This window comes from Streptopelia decaocto, assembly GCF_964273445.1.
Source record: "Streptopelia decaocto genome assembly, chromosome: 4".
In the NCBI taxonomy this organism is placed as follows: Eukaryota; Metazoa; Chordata; class Aves; order Columbiformes; family Columbidae; genus Streptopelia; species Streptopelia decaocto.
In genome coordinates this window covers 32301609-32316725 of record NC_138658.1, presented here as the reverse complement: position 1 = coordinate 32316725, position 15117 = coordinate 32301609, and the positions used below count along the sequence as shown (strand labels likewise).

At 39.3% G+C, this 15117-nt stretch overlaps 1 protein-coding gene across 2 annotated transcripts in view; it reads right to left on the bottom strand.

The window, feature by feature from the left end:
- Positions 1-1040: 1040 nt before the first annotated feature.
- Positions 1041-15117, bottom strand: part of MND1 (meiotic nuclear divisions 1) — a 42534-nt gene continuing 28457 nt past the window's right edge. For both annotated transcript variants that reach the window (XM_082051710.1, XM_082051711.1), the window contains exons 7-8: positions 3349-3393; positions 1041-1290 (exon numbers count right to left, since the gene is read on the bottom strand). In XM_082051710.1, the coding sequence (XP_081907836.1) occupies positions 1184-1290; positions 3349-3393 (152 nt within the window). In that variant the 3' untranslated portion in view covers positions 1041-1183. The remainder of the gene's footprint in view (positions 1291-3348; positions 3394-15117) is intronic.

Sequence of the window (15117 nt, the reverse complement as noted above, 5' to 3'; positions counted from 1 at the left end):
GGGCAAACCTGAAATCCTTGCATTTTAACACACACTGAACTGCAAGGAAACCTTTTAATTGGAAAGGTCACAGGAGACAGACTTCTGAGCACATCTCCAGCTAAATGTCACCTTCTCAGCGATACTCTCATCAGAGGTTACATCAAAGGCAGACAGACATTTACACACATCTACCTTGCAGCAGGCCACTCTGCCCAGTAAAGGTAAAGCCTATATCCTCCAGAGGGGAACAGGAGAAATGCCATCTTGCAGTCCATAGCTGTGGGAGGGACAAAAACAGCCTGGACCCTCCATCCCTCTCTTTGTAGTCATGCACTGATCATAGCTAGAAACCAGAAGCTGATAAAAGAGTGAGATGCTTGTGAAATTTCACCAAACAAAACTGAGACATTCTGAAATGCATTATTTTGATTTGCTGCTTTTTTAGCCTGAAATTGAAAAATGTAAATAAACCCAGAGATGCTCAGCATCTTCAATTCAATTTGAACAGAAAATTGAATTTGGTCTCTCACATCCCAAATTAGCATCCTAAATCCTGGTGTACTGTGGTGCAAAGGGTTGACCAGAGAACGTTTCTTGGTCTCAAATCCAGTACATCCGCTGGAACAGATTTAGCTCTGATGAACTAGTGTTTTCCAACAACACACAAAATATTGTCACTAAATTTACAAGCAATTCTAGCAATACAATAAAGAACAACTCGAAATCAGGCCTCAGCCTTTCTACTCACATCCTTACCATCTTCACTGTTTTCCATTAATGGATTCTGCATCTTTTTTATTTCATTGTCAAGATGAGGGAAAAATTCATTCTATTGCATATTGCTCCCTGTTATTTCCACTCCAAACCCTTCAACATGTTTAAAAATAAATCCCTGGAGCTTCTACTTGCAGTTAAGCAAAATAAGAGTAAAAACCAGCCTCAGGACTTTGTGATATTTTCTATAAGCACTATCCATTTTCAGTTTGTCTTTCATAGAAGTAACGCAGTGATTTACTGTCCAGAGAATACACGGAAAAAAAAGGAAATGCAACAAATAGTTTTAGAATTTGATTAACTTTAACAAAACCTGCAAATTAAAGGGTAGTCGGCTGTTTGGAGGGGATTCAGATACACATTTAAATGCTAATTGATAATATACAACAAACTATGTACAACTGTGTCAGCCATCAACTGCTCAGCACTAATCAATGTAATCCAAATCTTCTGGGATTCCAAAACTTTTGTCTATTCTGCTCTCTTCAAATCCAAATTTACGTTTGGCCCAGGACTTAATTGAAAAGATGTTATCTGTAAATAGAATGAAAAATATTCAGTTTTTAATGTTTAGGAAAGCATGAGCTACAATGTTGGCTACAACAAAATCCTTCCATTTGCACTATCAGCGCATAAGTGAAAAGGGTAGATAGAGGGGAACACAAATATTAAGCAGATTTAGAACAGAAAATGGGACGCTTTTGTTAATGACATGTTTTACTCAGTACTAAGTAAAATATGTCTTCTGTTTTTGAGGTTTCCTTGATCTTATCTTACTCTTCTATGAGAAGACTGAAAGCTACAATTACAGTGTAAGCCTGCTATAGAGTGATGAGGAAAGTGTGAATATGCATAATAAGTACTTTATAAGTCCTTGTTCAACTAGACACATACTGTGTGACTGTCTACAACTGCAAAAATCAGATTCAAATTAACCATAAGGTCCTTTCTAATCCTGTTTGTTCAGATAATATGTATTCTATTTGAAAGTAAATAAGATTCAATAGCTTTATTTTAGTCAGCATTTCTCTTTTAGCATCACATAACTATTATTTTAGCATATACATTCTCTTCAATTTAACACCATTTTTCACTGCAGTATTGATTGAAACTCACCACTTCATTGCTAACACCATAAATTGCAGCATAAGACAGGAAGTATTCACTGTGCCTGCACACCTGAGAAATATTTTTTTTCTTTGACCACCAGACACTTTGGTTTAAAACTGTCTCTTCAAAAGAAAACCCATGCTACAGCATGTAACCAAATTGTCTTATTAAACAGCAAAGTACTTGCTATAGTCTTACCATCTTGAGACCAACAGCCTGTCGCCAACAGAACAAAGCCCTGATAACAGGACCCCTAGAAGTTATTTTCAAATACGTAACAACCTTGCTTCCCCATATGCAGTAAACAACCCAGTGCAAATGAAGATACAATAGACAGAAGACTATGACTATATCTTGCTGCACTTGGCATAACCAAGAATAGCGAGCAGCCCATCAGAAGTAGGTGAATTCTAAACAAAAATGTTACAATTTTCCAAATAATTTTTTAAAAAAGGACATATCGCTTGCTCTGCAAAATGGAAATTATAGCAATATAGCTGTCCTTGTTTCAGCTGGGAAAGAGTTAATTTTCTTTCTAGTAGTTGGTATAGTGCTGTGTTTTGGATTGAGTATGAGAAGAATCTTGATAATATATTGATGTTTTAGTTATTGCCAAGTAGTCAAGGACTTTTTTACCTTCCTATGCTCTTCCAGGTACACGAGAAGCTGGAGGGGGCACAGTCAGGACAGCTGACCCAGGCTGGCCAAAGAGGTGTTCTATACCATACGATGTCATGCTCAGTAAATAAACTGGAGTTGTCTGAGGGGCAAATACTGCTGCTTGGGAATGAACTTGAGCAATTGCATTGCATTGTGTATCACTTGTTTTGTATATTCTAATACTATTATTTTCCTTTGCTGTCCTATTAAACTGTTCTTATCTCAACCCACAACAATAGCAAAGCTGAGCAAAACCAGAAAATTGAGTTAAACTTCCATACAAATGTTATCACAGGAATCTTCAAAACTGTGTAGCAGTTTTCCAGCATGTTAAAGCTGATGAATTAGCTTCAGAAATACCTACTTTACATTAGCATCAATCATATGGTAGCAGCAATAAGGTTCCACAGAGCATTTTACTCCTTAGAAATAGACAAAAATTCAGAAAGAAATAATTCAACTTTCTGAATATCTCAAATTATGACACTGCCAAACTAACCACCATCATTTCCAGTCTCAAAGTTTTCCTCATCTTGAAGAGATTTAAACTCAGCCAAAAAATGAGCTGCCAGTTTTAACATGGTGTGCAAGATAGTTCCAGAAGAACAAACCTGCTATGTTACATTCACTAACCAAACTAAGAAAATGTATCATTTTGAATCATGATGATTTATAAGCAAAATATATTTCTGTATCTTTTTACAAGTGAGGGCCATCCTACATCAAATTTTAATGAAATTTAAAATTGTTAACAATAAGGACTCTTTTTACTCAAATTCTTCTAGTCCAAAGCTCTGTTAAGCAATATAAATGCATACACACCAGTCCATCTATTGGCTGCCTCCTTGGCTACTTTGTTTGTTTGTCCTGAAATAGAGAAGAAAAAAAAATACATCAGAGTAAAATCATACTATTAATGATTTCAAGGCACAGAGATTAATTTTTTTAATTGATGTCATTTTTAGGGAACCATACACTGTAAGGAAGTTACTGTACTGCATCCAAACCCTTCTTCTGCTTTACACTTTTAAGGTTCCAACAAGCACAAAGCTAAGTTAAACAGCAGCAAAGAAACATAAAAGGTACCATATGAGCAACTTTGAGTTTTGGAAGTGTATTTAAAAATGTAATAACCCTGGTCTGGTTTGCCTGGGGGCTTAATTATCTGTACCAAGATTGGAACTAGATACATGGCCAGAAGGTACTAGAGGCAACTGAGGTGGAAAATATTTTATAATCATCTCTATACATAAGTAATCCATTACATAGATAGGCATGGCTCTATATAGATAAGAAAAAGACAAGTGTTACAGCCTATCACATTAATCCAGAAGTTAAGCATCTAGTTCTGGACGGCTTTCCTGTCTTTGAGAACCACGTCAATTAAATGAAGACAAGATAATGCTCCTGGTTATTAAGCTTGGCTTCCCAGCCTTACTACTGCTCCAGAGTTAAATAGATAATGGTAAATTACCATTACTACAAATAGCTTTTATATAGTTTCCATGAGGCAAAACAGTATCAAGAAAAATTCCTGTTGGATCACCTTGCTCCCATTAAAGTAAATACTGAATCAAATCGAGTAGGTTGGTTTGTAACGTGGGAATTTATCAGAATTATTACGGTTCTCACGCCCACACATAACAGTTACTTCCAGCTAGTCTTGTTTGTACTTGCTTGATAATACTCAGTGGAATGGTCAGCATGAAAGTTATCTCCAGGGGTACTGAGAAGTGAATATATGATCAAGTATCCATTGTTTTTAAGATTATACTTCAGGCAAAATTAAATTATCTTGAAAAATCATCTGCTAGCACACAGGAAGGTAAGCACTCATTATTCTACCCTTAATACTTCAATAAGCCATGTGAAAAATGTTTAATTCAGAGTAAAATACCATTTTAAAACCAGTGTAGTTTCTAAAAATGGCCCATAATCAGAAGGTTTGGGCACAGCATGAAGAAAAACAGAAAATTAAGATGGGCAAAAGAAGGGAGAGGGTGAGAAGATGGCATTTTTGCTTGCTTGCATGCTATTCCTTATTTCCTTTGCTGATTTCTTGTTGCCACCCCTACTTGTTCAGTTCCAGGGCTGGCAGCACTGACAACATACTGGCAGTCAATGGCATTTTGAACAGTACTTTACCTAATGCTACTTAAAGCCAGTCTGCAGAGTAAGGGCTTCCACTGGGCAAGATTTTAAATGTGTTACCTATGATAGTTCCCTCAGCATTTTCTTGAAACTCTAGAGTAAAACTGGAAAGCTGTATTTCACTCCAAGTAATGAAGTTTAAAATGAAGGGGGGGAAAAGTAGGATGATATTAAACTCTAGGGATCCAGAGCTGCAAGGTGACAGCATCCCCAGCCTGCTCCACAGCACGTGCCAGGTCTCTGCAGAAATCTCCGCACTGCTGGCAGCAGCTGACCAGCTGAGCCCCCAACTTCCGCATCACGCGGCAGCTCGACATTCCTGCAGCTTTTGGTACGCAGCCCTGTGCTTAGAGCACAGTGACCATATGGTACAGTGCATAAAAAAAACCCAAACAGTGGTAGTATGGTGCATTGTCAACCTTCAAACATTGCAAACACATGTTCAAATACATACGCGTGATGGTGTGTTTTTAAAATGTGATTTCTTGCCGCAGTCAAAGAAAAGGCTAAAGTGACCAGCAGATACAGGCTGGGCAACAGGGTGGTTAGAATGGCAGTGGCTGCCTATAACTGAGCTGTGCCTAGAAATGAAATCATGGTACTAAGAGCAGGAAGCTCTAACAGGGAAATCCCACAGTGGGCAGCGCCTTCAACAACTTAAATAACCGAGAACTAAAAACAAACAAAAAAAAACAATGAAAGAAACTCCTGAGAGTGAAATTTATACAAATAAAATGAAGAAATATTTTAACCATGTCATTCCTTCCATGCACCACCTGGGACTGATCACAGACTGGCAGCACAGTGTCATGGTAGAAGTGTAGAAGGATCACAAGTGGAGCCATAACTTCAGGATGGGGAAGGTAACGTTCAAACGATCTGGTTTAATATCAAAGAAGAGGCTGCCTCGGTCTTTCAGAAGCTGGGAACACACATGCCTGTGTCACTCTGCTGCCAGGGGTCAGGTTTGGGGAAACAAGAGCCACTTGTAAAGCCTGAGGCACGTGATATCTCCAGGAAACGCATTCACAAGAGGCTGGGGCAAGTGTTTGCTGCTTGCAATTTCCTATTTAGCCTGGCTCCCCCACACACCCATATGTACAATAACATATGGGGATGCAGGTATGGATTTATTCTGCCATGTTGAAAGTTGCTTAGACCATCAGGCATATTGTATCAACAGCAATGCCAGCTAGCTTGGCAAGTTGCAAGGCACCCGTTTGTTCCTCATGTCCAGCCTGAACAAGCTCATTCAAGCAAGACAGCTTACAATGTCTCTTGTCACGAAGTGAGACTGTCACTGCTGCTGCTGCAGGATGCCACTGCAGTCTGCTTAACCACAAATTCCTTCACGGACACCTCAGTACACCTCATCCATCCTCCAGAAACTACTGTCACCACCTCAGCTGTTGCCTCCTGGCTATGGGGTAAGCATTTAGCTATCTGAATTCAAGATTAAAATGCCTTGGGATCAAGCTCAACTCTTGCCTACAATTCCACTGCTGGATCTTGTCTGCCTGCTGTACCCAACACCATGCCTGAAAGAGGAGGGAGAAACAGATATTGGCAGTTATGGGCCTACATCACCTGAAGACACCAGCTACATCTGCATCACCGACAGCTTCTTCCAGAGGACTCCAACTCCATCACAAGGACTGAGAGAAATGAAGGAATCTGCACCTTGGCTACTTTCTGGAAACCTTTTACACTTGCTTGTTGGAACTTCCATTGGTTGAGTCATCTGTATGTGAACATGCATAGAGGGTGCAGGAAAGGAGGAGTAGTAAAATAGGCATCCCCCAGACACACCTGCTTTTGTGTACTCATGGAATTCAAAGTCATGCTCCTTCTGGCTACCTGTTCTCTAGCCTGTTCTCAGCATCATACAGCCATTGTCTTCCTGGTTTTTAGATTGCACTGAAAAGACAGTTTAAAGCCTAACGAAGACAATAGCATGGGAACTTAATACACATACACCAAAGAAGAATCAGGACACAAACTGTGTGAACTGTAAAAAGGAGAAACTCGGAGACAGCACTGAGGGCAACTGGGAAGTTGCCAAAACCACCACAACCACTGGGTCCCAAGCTCAGCTGGGGTCCTGCAGATGCTCCTGCTGACCACAGCTGCTCTATCAGAACTTGATTTTGCTTCCGTACAGAAGCTGTGCAAGACAATGAACTGGCCAAATGTGCAGAAGAGGTGAGCAATACAGGAGGCAATATATGTTCCAGATGCTTCCAGATGTTCTCATTACCACTGTTAGGCCGTAGTTACACTCTACGTTATGTCTATACATCTGCACATAGGCTGACAATATATACAATTGCTGTCTGGAAGCAAGAGAATAATCCACTTGCTCTGGACATGACATATTTATTTCACCAATTTGTGTAACAATGCATCAATAGACTTTCTTGCTCCCATGCCTGCAGGACATGAGTCACTTCACTTGGCTGAGACACACACCTGTGCCTGGAACTGAAAGAAATCACCAGAGGATACACTTGGCATTTTTTAAGCAGGAAAATGGAAACTTGCATTTTCTCTCCTGAATGGAACAAAAGCAACACCTGTGTGTATAGCAAGGCAGGGCCCAGGAGCAACACCTGTGTGTACAACAATGCAGGGCCCAGGAGCAGCATGGCTCACAACACCAGTCTGTTACATTAGCGACACACCTGGAAAAATGCCCTGAACAGTGAAAGACTAAGGGTCAAAGAGTTAGTGTTGGCCAGTCCTTGTGGAAGTCTCTTCTTCCCTCATCCCCAGGTATATCTGCAGAACTGCATGGAACTCAAAAACCCCAGATTCTAGAAAACTAACCATTGTCCTAAGCATCTGTGACTGTCCCGATCACAGTAACAATCCCCTGTACACCCTTGGAGAAAAGCAAAGGTAGGGAAAGGAAGGCCCAACGACACTCGATGTCTAAAAAGACAGCAAGGGAGGGTTGGAAACTTGCTTTTTAATGCATGCGAGTGACATTCTACCAGCAACCCGCAGGGATTCAGAGGCATGCCAGGAGACAGAGCTGACAAAAGGACATGTGGACAACTGCAGGAGGTGCTGTCAGAAGCCTTCTAAAGCAACGGACAGCACCTGCTCAGGAGTGAAGTCCCGCAGCACAAAAAACGTTGACGCGGCAATGCTCCTGAACAAATATAACTGGAAACATATATTGGCTCAAACCTTAGCATGGTCAGGCCATGTTGTTTCTGATCTGCCTCAGGAAGCCTGACAGTCATTCTGAGCATACAGCACAACTACAGCCGCCTCTTTCCTCCTTCCCCAAGATTTGCTTACTTTTTTCCTAGAAGGGGTGGTGGTCCAAATTAAAAGTCCTATTCACATTCCAAAATGTAATGGCTAAAACCTGTTGAAGCCTCAAATATTTCTACCAGAGGGGAAGACCATGACATGCATCATCAATACAATACATACATGTGCTCCAGGAGACTGAGTCTTTCTATCAGACTTCAGACACTTCCCTTGGTGCAAAACAGTTGCGATAGCAACAACCACCACCATGTCCTCCTGAACATTTTCCAAACCTGCTTTCAGGTTCAATAAAAAAGCTCTTTTAAGTCCTACAGATATAATTAAGGAAATACTAAGGAAGCAGTCACTGAACAATATTCAAAACCAGACTGTAAAGGTAACATATTAATACTACAGCTCCAACAACCATACTAAAAACATCTCAACAGCCAGAACCAGCTCACAACCACCTATAGGCTTGGAAGTGAGGAAAGAGCTGTAGCTTGCTTTCCTCTCGCAGTTTATAGTCTGGCATTTTCAGGGTAACTTTAAGGATTATTGTAACTACTGTTTTCATGTGTAAACAAAATTTTCAGGTCCTGGAATCTCTAATTCTACAGAATAACAAAAGCTCGTTACATTTCTAAAACTAGCACCGCTTGATGCTGATTTTGACCTACCACGACTAATGCCACAAGAGAATTGTATGGATTTCCTCCCTTAAAAGATGCAGGACTGCAGAGGGAACTAGCATCTTTTCAAGCAGACAGTCACCCATCAACCTGGGGGTCTGTTTGCAGATACATGCAAAACACAACTGCAGCCTTCAGCACGTGTATGAGGCAGTAATTTTACAGTGTGAATCGCAACTCTTCTGCATGAAATGCAGAGAATAGCTGAAACTGTTCTCACAGGCCAGTGAGGATTATTAGCCCAAAGCTTCCCAACCTCTCTCATGGAAACCGTCAGGGTAAATTAATTGCATTAGGGGGATCTGAATTCCAGTAATAATTCTGCATCCACTTGGACTGAATTTAAATATGAAAAATGGCAACTACCATAAGAACAATATATGAACTTGAATCTCAAATTACTCAAATTATCCACTGCCTTCTGTAGAGTTAACCATGTTCTTGCTCGCAGTCTGTCCTCACTTTCCAAAAACCTATCACCACACTGCAACAGATTTATGTTTCTCTACCTCTCTTGCAGAAGCATCATTATAATATCCTGCAAAATTTCTGAAATCTTCCCCACTAATGAAAATGTCTCTTGCAAATAAAGAGCCCACCTCTAAAGGTCAGGGTAGAAGGTGAACATAGAAATTATACATAGAATCATTCAGGTTGGAAAAGACTTTCAAGATCATTGAGATTACCTGTGACCCAGAGAGTACAAAAGGTAACTGCCTAATAACTCCTTCTGACATATCCATCCACAAACTGACACCAGAGACCCTCATCAACAGACTGTAGTTTGCCATTGGAGGCTATTCGTGTCCGGTCCACATTTGAGTATCCTTGAGACTAAGTAGTCTACAACACTGTCAGCAGGGTAACTCACAACATAGTGAGAACAGCTTCACAAGAATGTTTTGTAACAAAGTACTAGGCAGAGGTACCTCTACACTATATGCAATCTTTACTTTCCCTCATGCTTCTTAAAGAGGTGTTTCCTCTTATACACAGAATATAGAGCTCTTGTGTAGAACAGCATATCAGAATTCTGCCAAGTCCTCCGAATCCAAAATAACACATCATTCTACCCTCATACTCCAGTATCTCACATAAAACTTATCCCCATGATATTAATCAACAAGTAACAATGCTTCAGAATTCATTACTAAATTCAAGTCAATGCATGGGTATGATTTCTCATTTAAATGACATCACCAATTCAATAGAACCATTTATACAGACATACTATTAAATAATAAAAGAGTATCTCTCTTTACATTTAGACTCTGAATAAAGTTTCAGAAATAAGACATTTGTAATAGAAAAATACAACATTTTTATATATAAGTGAATTAAATTAGCATTTCTGTTGCAACAGCTCTGTGCATGTGTGCACACATGTGCTTGCAAATATGCCTGAGCAAATACATAACAAAGCTCCAGCCTTGTCTCTGTGGTGAGACACAGCACTGCATAGTAAAGCTAATAATAAGCTGATCCACGTCTCTGGGAATATGCTTTTAAAGGGTCTGTGATCTTTGTTAGTGTGTTTGAAAAAAGTGTCAAGCCTCATCAGTAAAAGCTCCTTCTGTCCCATGTGAAAAGGTCACACTGTCAAATTTCATCAGGATGTACACATTGTCTCTTTGAAAAATGTCCAACAGAATTTGTCAGAATTGCTACCAAAAGATTCCTCTATGCAAAATACATGCTCTTGCACTTAAGTTTGCTATATTCATGTACCCACAGAAAAAGATCATTTACCTTTCAAGTACTCTACCTGAAAGCCCAAGCTGAAATCTTAGTTGCATAGCTAAAATACATCTACTCTTATCCAAAGAAGAGCGGGAAGCAACGTGCTTACGAAAGAGAAAAAAGTACACCAACTTTCTGATTCAGGGCACCCTAACAACACTTTGTTTTTCCTTCAGTGGACAACTCCTTCCTCCCCACTTCATTTACTAATTAACGCCATAGCCGCAGCACAGCTAAAGGAACTTGTAAACTTCTGTGCTGCTGAACAGCACTTTGCGAGGAGGCCCATCCCAGAGCACTCTGGGTTTTGTCCCATTCAGGACGTCATTCTGCTGCACACCTCACATGTCACACAAGTTAGAGACAAGTGTCTGGACAGCATCGCAGGAGGTCCTCCAGTCTCTGCACCCATTACGTAGTGCATATCCAGCCTTGCCTATGCTATTTCTGAGGCATTTGTAGCCTGTTTTTAAGGTTTCCAGTGTTAGAGCTTTTATGACCTTCCCAGGCAATCCAGTTCTGTGTTTGACTGTTGCTGCCATTAGAATAGTTTTTCATCTAACTTGTTTTCCCCTGAAATTTAAGGCTATTACTTATTGCCGAGTTCTCCATGAACCTGAGCAAAAGTCTGTTCCTTTCCTTTTTGAAGGACATACAGGTATGTGAAACTAACCAGAAGCAGTCTTCTTTTGAGCCCTATTTTTGTAAATTTTTTTTCTCCCAGAATGTGGCTGCTCAATGTCTGGCACTTTTGCTCTACTTTGAATTCTCCCTAGTTAGTTATATGCCTCTCAAGTAGGATATCCAAAACTGACAGAGGGTTAAAACTCAAGCCTCACTAATGCAACTTGAGTAGAAAGACTTTCATGCAGAAGCAGAAACATAGCCAGCAATGAGAGGTATCTTAGTATGGTGATTTTGATTTTTCTCAACAAGAATGTCTCATATTCAACTTGTAAACTACTATAACCCTGATATATTTTTCAAACCCTCCCCCTTAACCAGCTGCTCCAGATTATTTGTGTAACACAATATCCTTGAATGCATATACATCCTTGCACTTGCCACTAATGAATTTTGTTCAGTGCTTTTCAGATTTTCTTTGCAGTTCATTGTGCTCATCTTGAAATCTCACCTTGTCCTTTGTCTATGCAGCCTCTCCTAGTTTCATCACCTGCAAATGTAAGAAAAGCATATCTTCTGTTCTATTATCCAGCTCATTAATACAAATCCTGAGCAGATGCACATACATCACATACCCTATTAGAACTTACTTGATTCAAACTCCCTTTGTGACACTTAGTTACTAATGAATACATCATGAGTACAATTATGATGTCGTTTGAGATTCATACAACTGCAATTTCATCAGGATTGTATTTCCCTACTTTCCTTGCCACGGTATCATGCAAAACTGAGCCAAAACACCAAACTTCTCCCAGTCTGCCAACGTCTCTTACAGCAGCAAAGATAAAAATCTCTGTGTTCTTCTAGGTGTAGCCAAATGGCTTCTCTATTCCAGATGTTTTTTTCTGATATCCTGTTCTTTCCAGTAAAACTACCTCCTAAGATGTTAAAGTGAGGAGGGGAAAAAAAAACCACCAACATTGGAAATACTCTCAAATACACTACCAGTGCCAGGATTAGTTTTGTACTCAAAAAACCTGCCCTGCAAAATGTCTACAGGTAAATAGCACAGAACAAGGTATTTATATTAGGAATATACAGTTGCAATATACAGTCCTAATCCAGGATAAACCATCACATACCATATGGGAGATTTCCTAACATGTGAGACTGGCAACACTTTTTTTTTAAAAAACAGGCCAAGGAAGACTACATTTGACAGTCCTGCAACTTAGCACTAATCAAAGACAACTAATCAAGACAACTAATCAAAAATCCGCAGTACCTTTTCTGACCTCATTTTGCATATGGAAGTCATGAAAATATATAAACCATTTTTTTTTTTTTTTAATTCCTTTGAATATCACCGTAAGTTTACCAAAACAATCTGAATAAAGGCTACCATACACAACTAACCTAGCAGGTCTAACACTAGGAGAGAGAAGCAAAATAATCACAAAAGCATTTTTGTTTCATATATAAATGATGTATAGATTACTTCCATTTGGTGCTCTCCTAAGGGCTTTAAAACATGACCACATGGATGGCTACCAATTCATTTCTAAATCAAGCAGTACCAAAAATGTAGTCACAAGTAGCCATTTTCCACGTCACAAATTTTATCAAGTGTCTACCATTCCTAAGCAGCTCAACAGCTTTTGCCATAAAGATTTACTGGCTCAGACAATAAAATTATTCCCACATATTTCACCCGTCTACTTATTACCCTACATATTTTTTCTGCCACAAATAAGGAACATGATAAACAGAAAGAACAAAAATAAGCCCTGTGAGCATTCTCATTTAATTTCAAGAAAAGGTAACTTGCTAGAGTAGACAGTTTATTTAAGCAGGGTGTTACATATATTAGCTAAAGATCTGATCTTTCAACTGCCTTTTTTCCAAGTGTCCAAGCAAAACCCCACTGGCAAAAACACAAGTGATTTTTTTATTATTATTTTTTAATTTTTTTTAATGCTTAACCAGCTAAAATGCAGCTTCATTTCAAAGCAAGCTGGCCTAAGTTAACACTCTCCAGGAAGAATAGTCTTGCTAGAATATGCTTAAGGTATAAAATCACAAAGATGCATGTGTCTAAACATTAGGACAGTTTTTCATTGCAGACCAACCTCTTAGCTACAGTCCAAAATGAGGCCAAACACAGAGATGGAGAAATTATCTGAAAAGCTGAGAATTAGGGCCTTTCACTGAAAGCTAGATGATGCTTCTGAACCTCAGCTTCAGTCAAAAACCCCACATTTCACTTTAAGCTTTGTACCTTAGGAATATATGTGCAGATGCATCTGAGGCTGCAGCAATCTGTCCTGGTGGTCATCATTCTTCATGGCTGTTATAATTCTCTTTTCTTTCTAAATGCCAGAAGCTGCTCAGCCATATTTTATCCCTGTTCCTCTCTCATTCCATTCTTTCTGAATCCATTTTCTACACAGTTCAACTCATCGCAGAGTTCAGGAAGATGCCCTTTGAAAATCTGTCACCTGATATGCTCCTATTTGGTCAGAGAATCCCTGGTTGCTCTTCAGGACAACTACCACAAGACAGACAGCCCAGGGTGATGTATGATGAGTTACCACATACACAAAACCCATCTGAAGGAGGCAGCAAAAACCTTCTTCAGACAGACTGTTTGGTGGAAAAAGAGATTTCAAAGACCTCAGGAGGATGTACCACAAGAGAAGGATCTATACACCATCAGTCCCTAACCCAAGCTGACAACTTGCTGTTACCACCAGTGAAATGCAGCAGAGAAATGAAGGACCAAGGTGAGAACTTGTTAACCTGCTTTTGTCAGGGAAGATCTTTTAACCACCACATTATGGCCTCCTGTAATGACAGCCAGACTCTGCTCTGCAAGTGTTTGCTGTGTCAAACGACCAGCATTTTCAGTAACTGAACTGCAAACAACTCTCCGTTGATTTTCAAGAGGGAAAGAAAATTGGAAGGGATGAAGATCGAGGAGCAGAAATACTGCTTAAACTTGCAATTTCTTCTCGCTTGCTATGATTACCAAAGGAGCATGGATTGTCAGTGATCAAGTAGACATCTGTAATTCCACTCATTAGTATCCTGTTCTTTTTCAACTTTTACTTAACAGTTAAAATTTATGTTTACTGTGACTATGTGTAACTATGATTACATACAAGTACTTTTATAATTTTTACAAATAATTAGAAAGTTACATTGAACAGGTAATTTAATTTGCCAACCGTCCAACTGAATGACAAGCCATTCAAAGAACAGTATAGGGAGCAGAGAGAAGCATAAAAAAAAAATCTTAGCTTGATGCAATTAGTTGAGTAAGTATGTTCTTACATTATTGGTGCATATCTGTATGCATTCTGGTACTCCATGGTGAAGGAGGAAAAAGGTAAAAAAAGGGAAGGGGGAGAGGGGCTTTGTGGTTTTGTTTTTATTAGTAGCAGATAGCCCACAAGTTATGTACACGAACATAAATTGTCCATCTCCTGTCATATCCTCATCCAGATCTTCAGGAGATGAATACATTCACGATACAATTCTCCGAAAGACCAGACTAAGTAAAAGAAAAACGGAGTGCTTGCTTATAAATGTCTTATTTTTCTATGTACTTGTAAGCAAGGGACTGGTTCACTCCAGAGAAAGCTCAGTTTAACCCTCTAAGGCTACCAGAACTGCGAATGGAGACAGAATTACTAATTTCTAATTGCAGACGCTTTGTTAATGCTATTGATGCATAAACCGTAAAAAGTACAGCTTGTCTCTAAGATGCCAGGTGTATATTTCATGCTTAGTAGCTGTTACAGAAAACATCCTCTTAATTGCAAATGGAACATATTGGATCTAGAGGTGAATAAAAAACCCACTCTCTGTAGGCTTGATCTGTACCCTATTGATCTTGGTGGCACCTAGACCAAGCTTAAAATTATTTAGAGATGTTCACTTCCCTAAGTAAATCATTGCATTTATTTAAAAAAAGCTACTTAATAGTTCATTAACTGAAAGCTCTGAGAAAGCTCTTCAGTTTAAACAACCTTTTTCATATGTTTTCTGAATAACAGTCTTCGGTACAAAATACAAAAGGAATCTTAGTAAATAATTTTGTAAGTAATCAGTGTTCTGG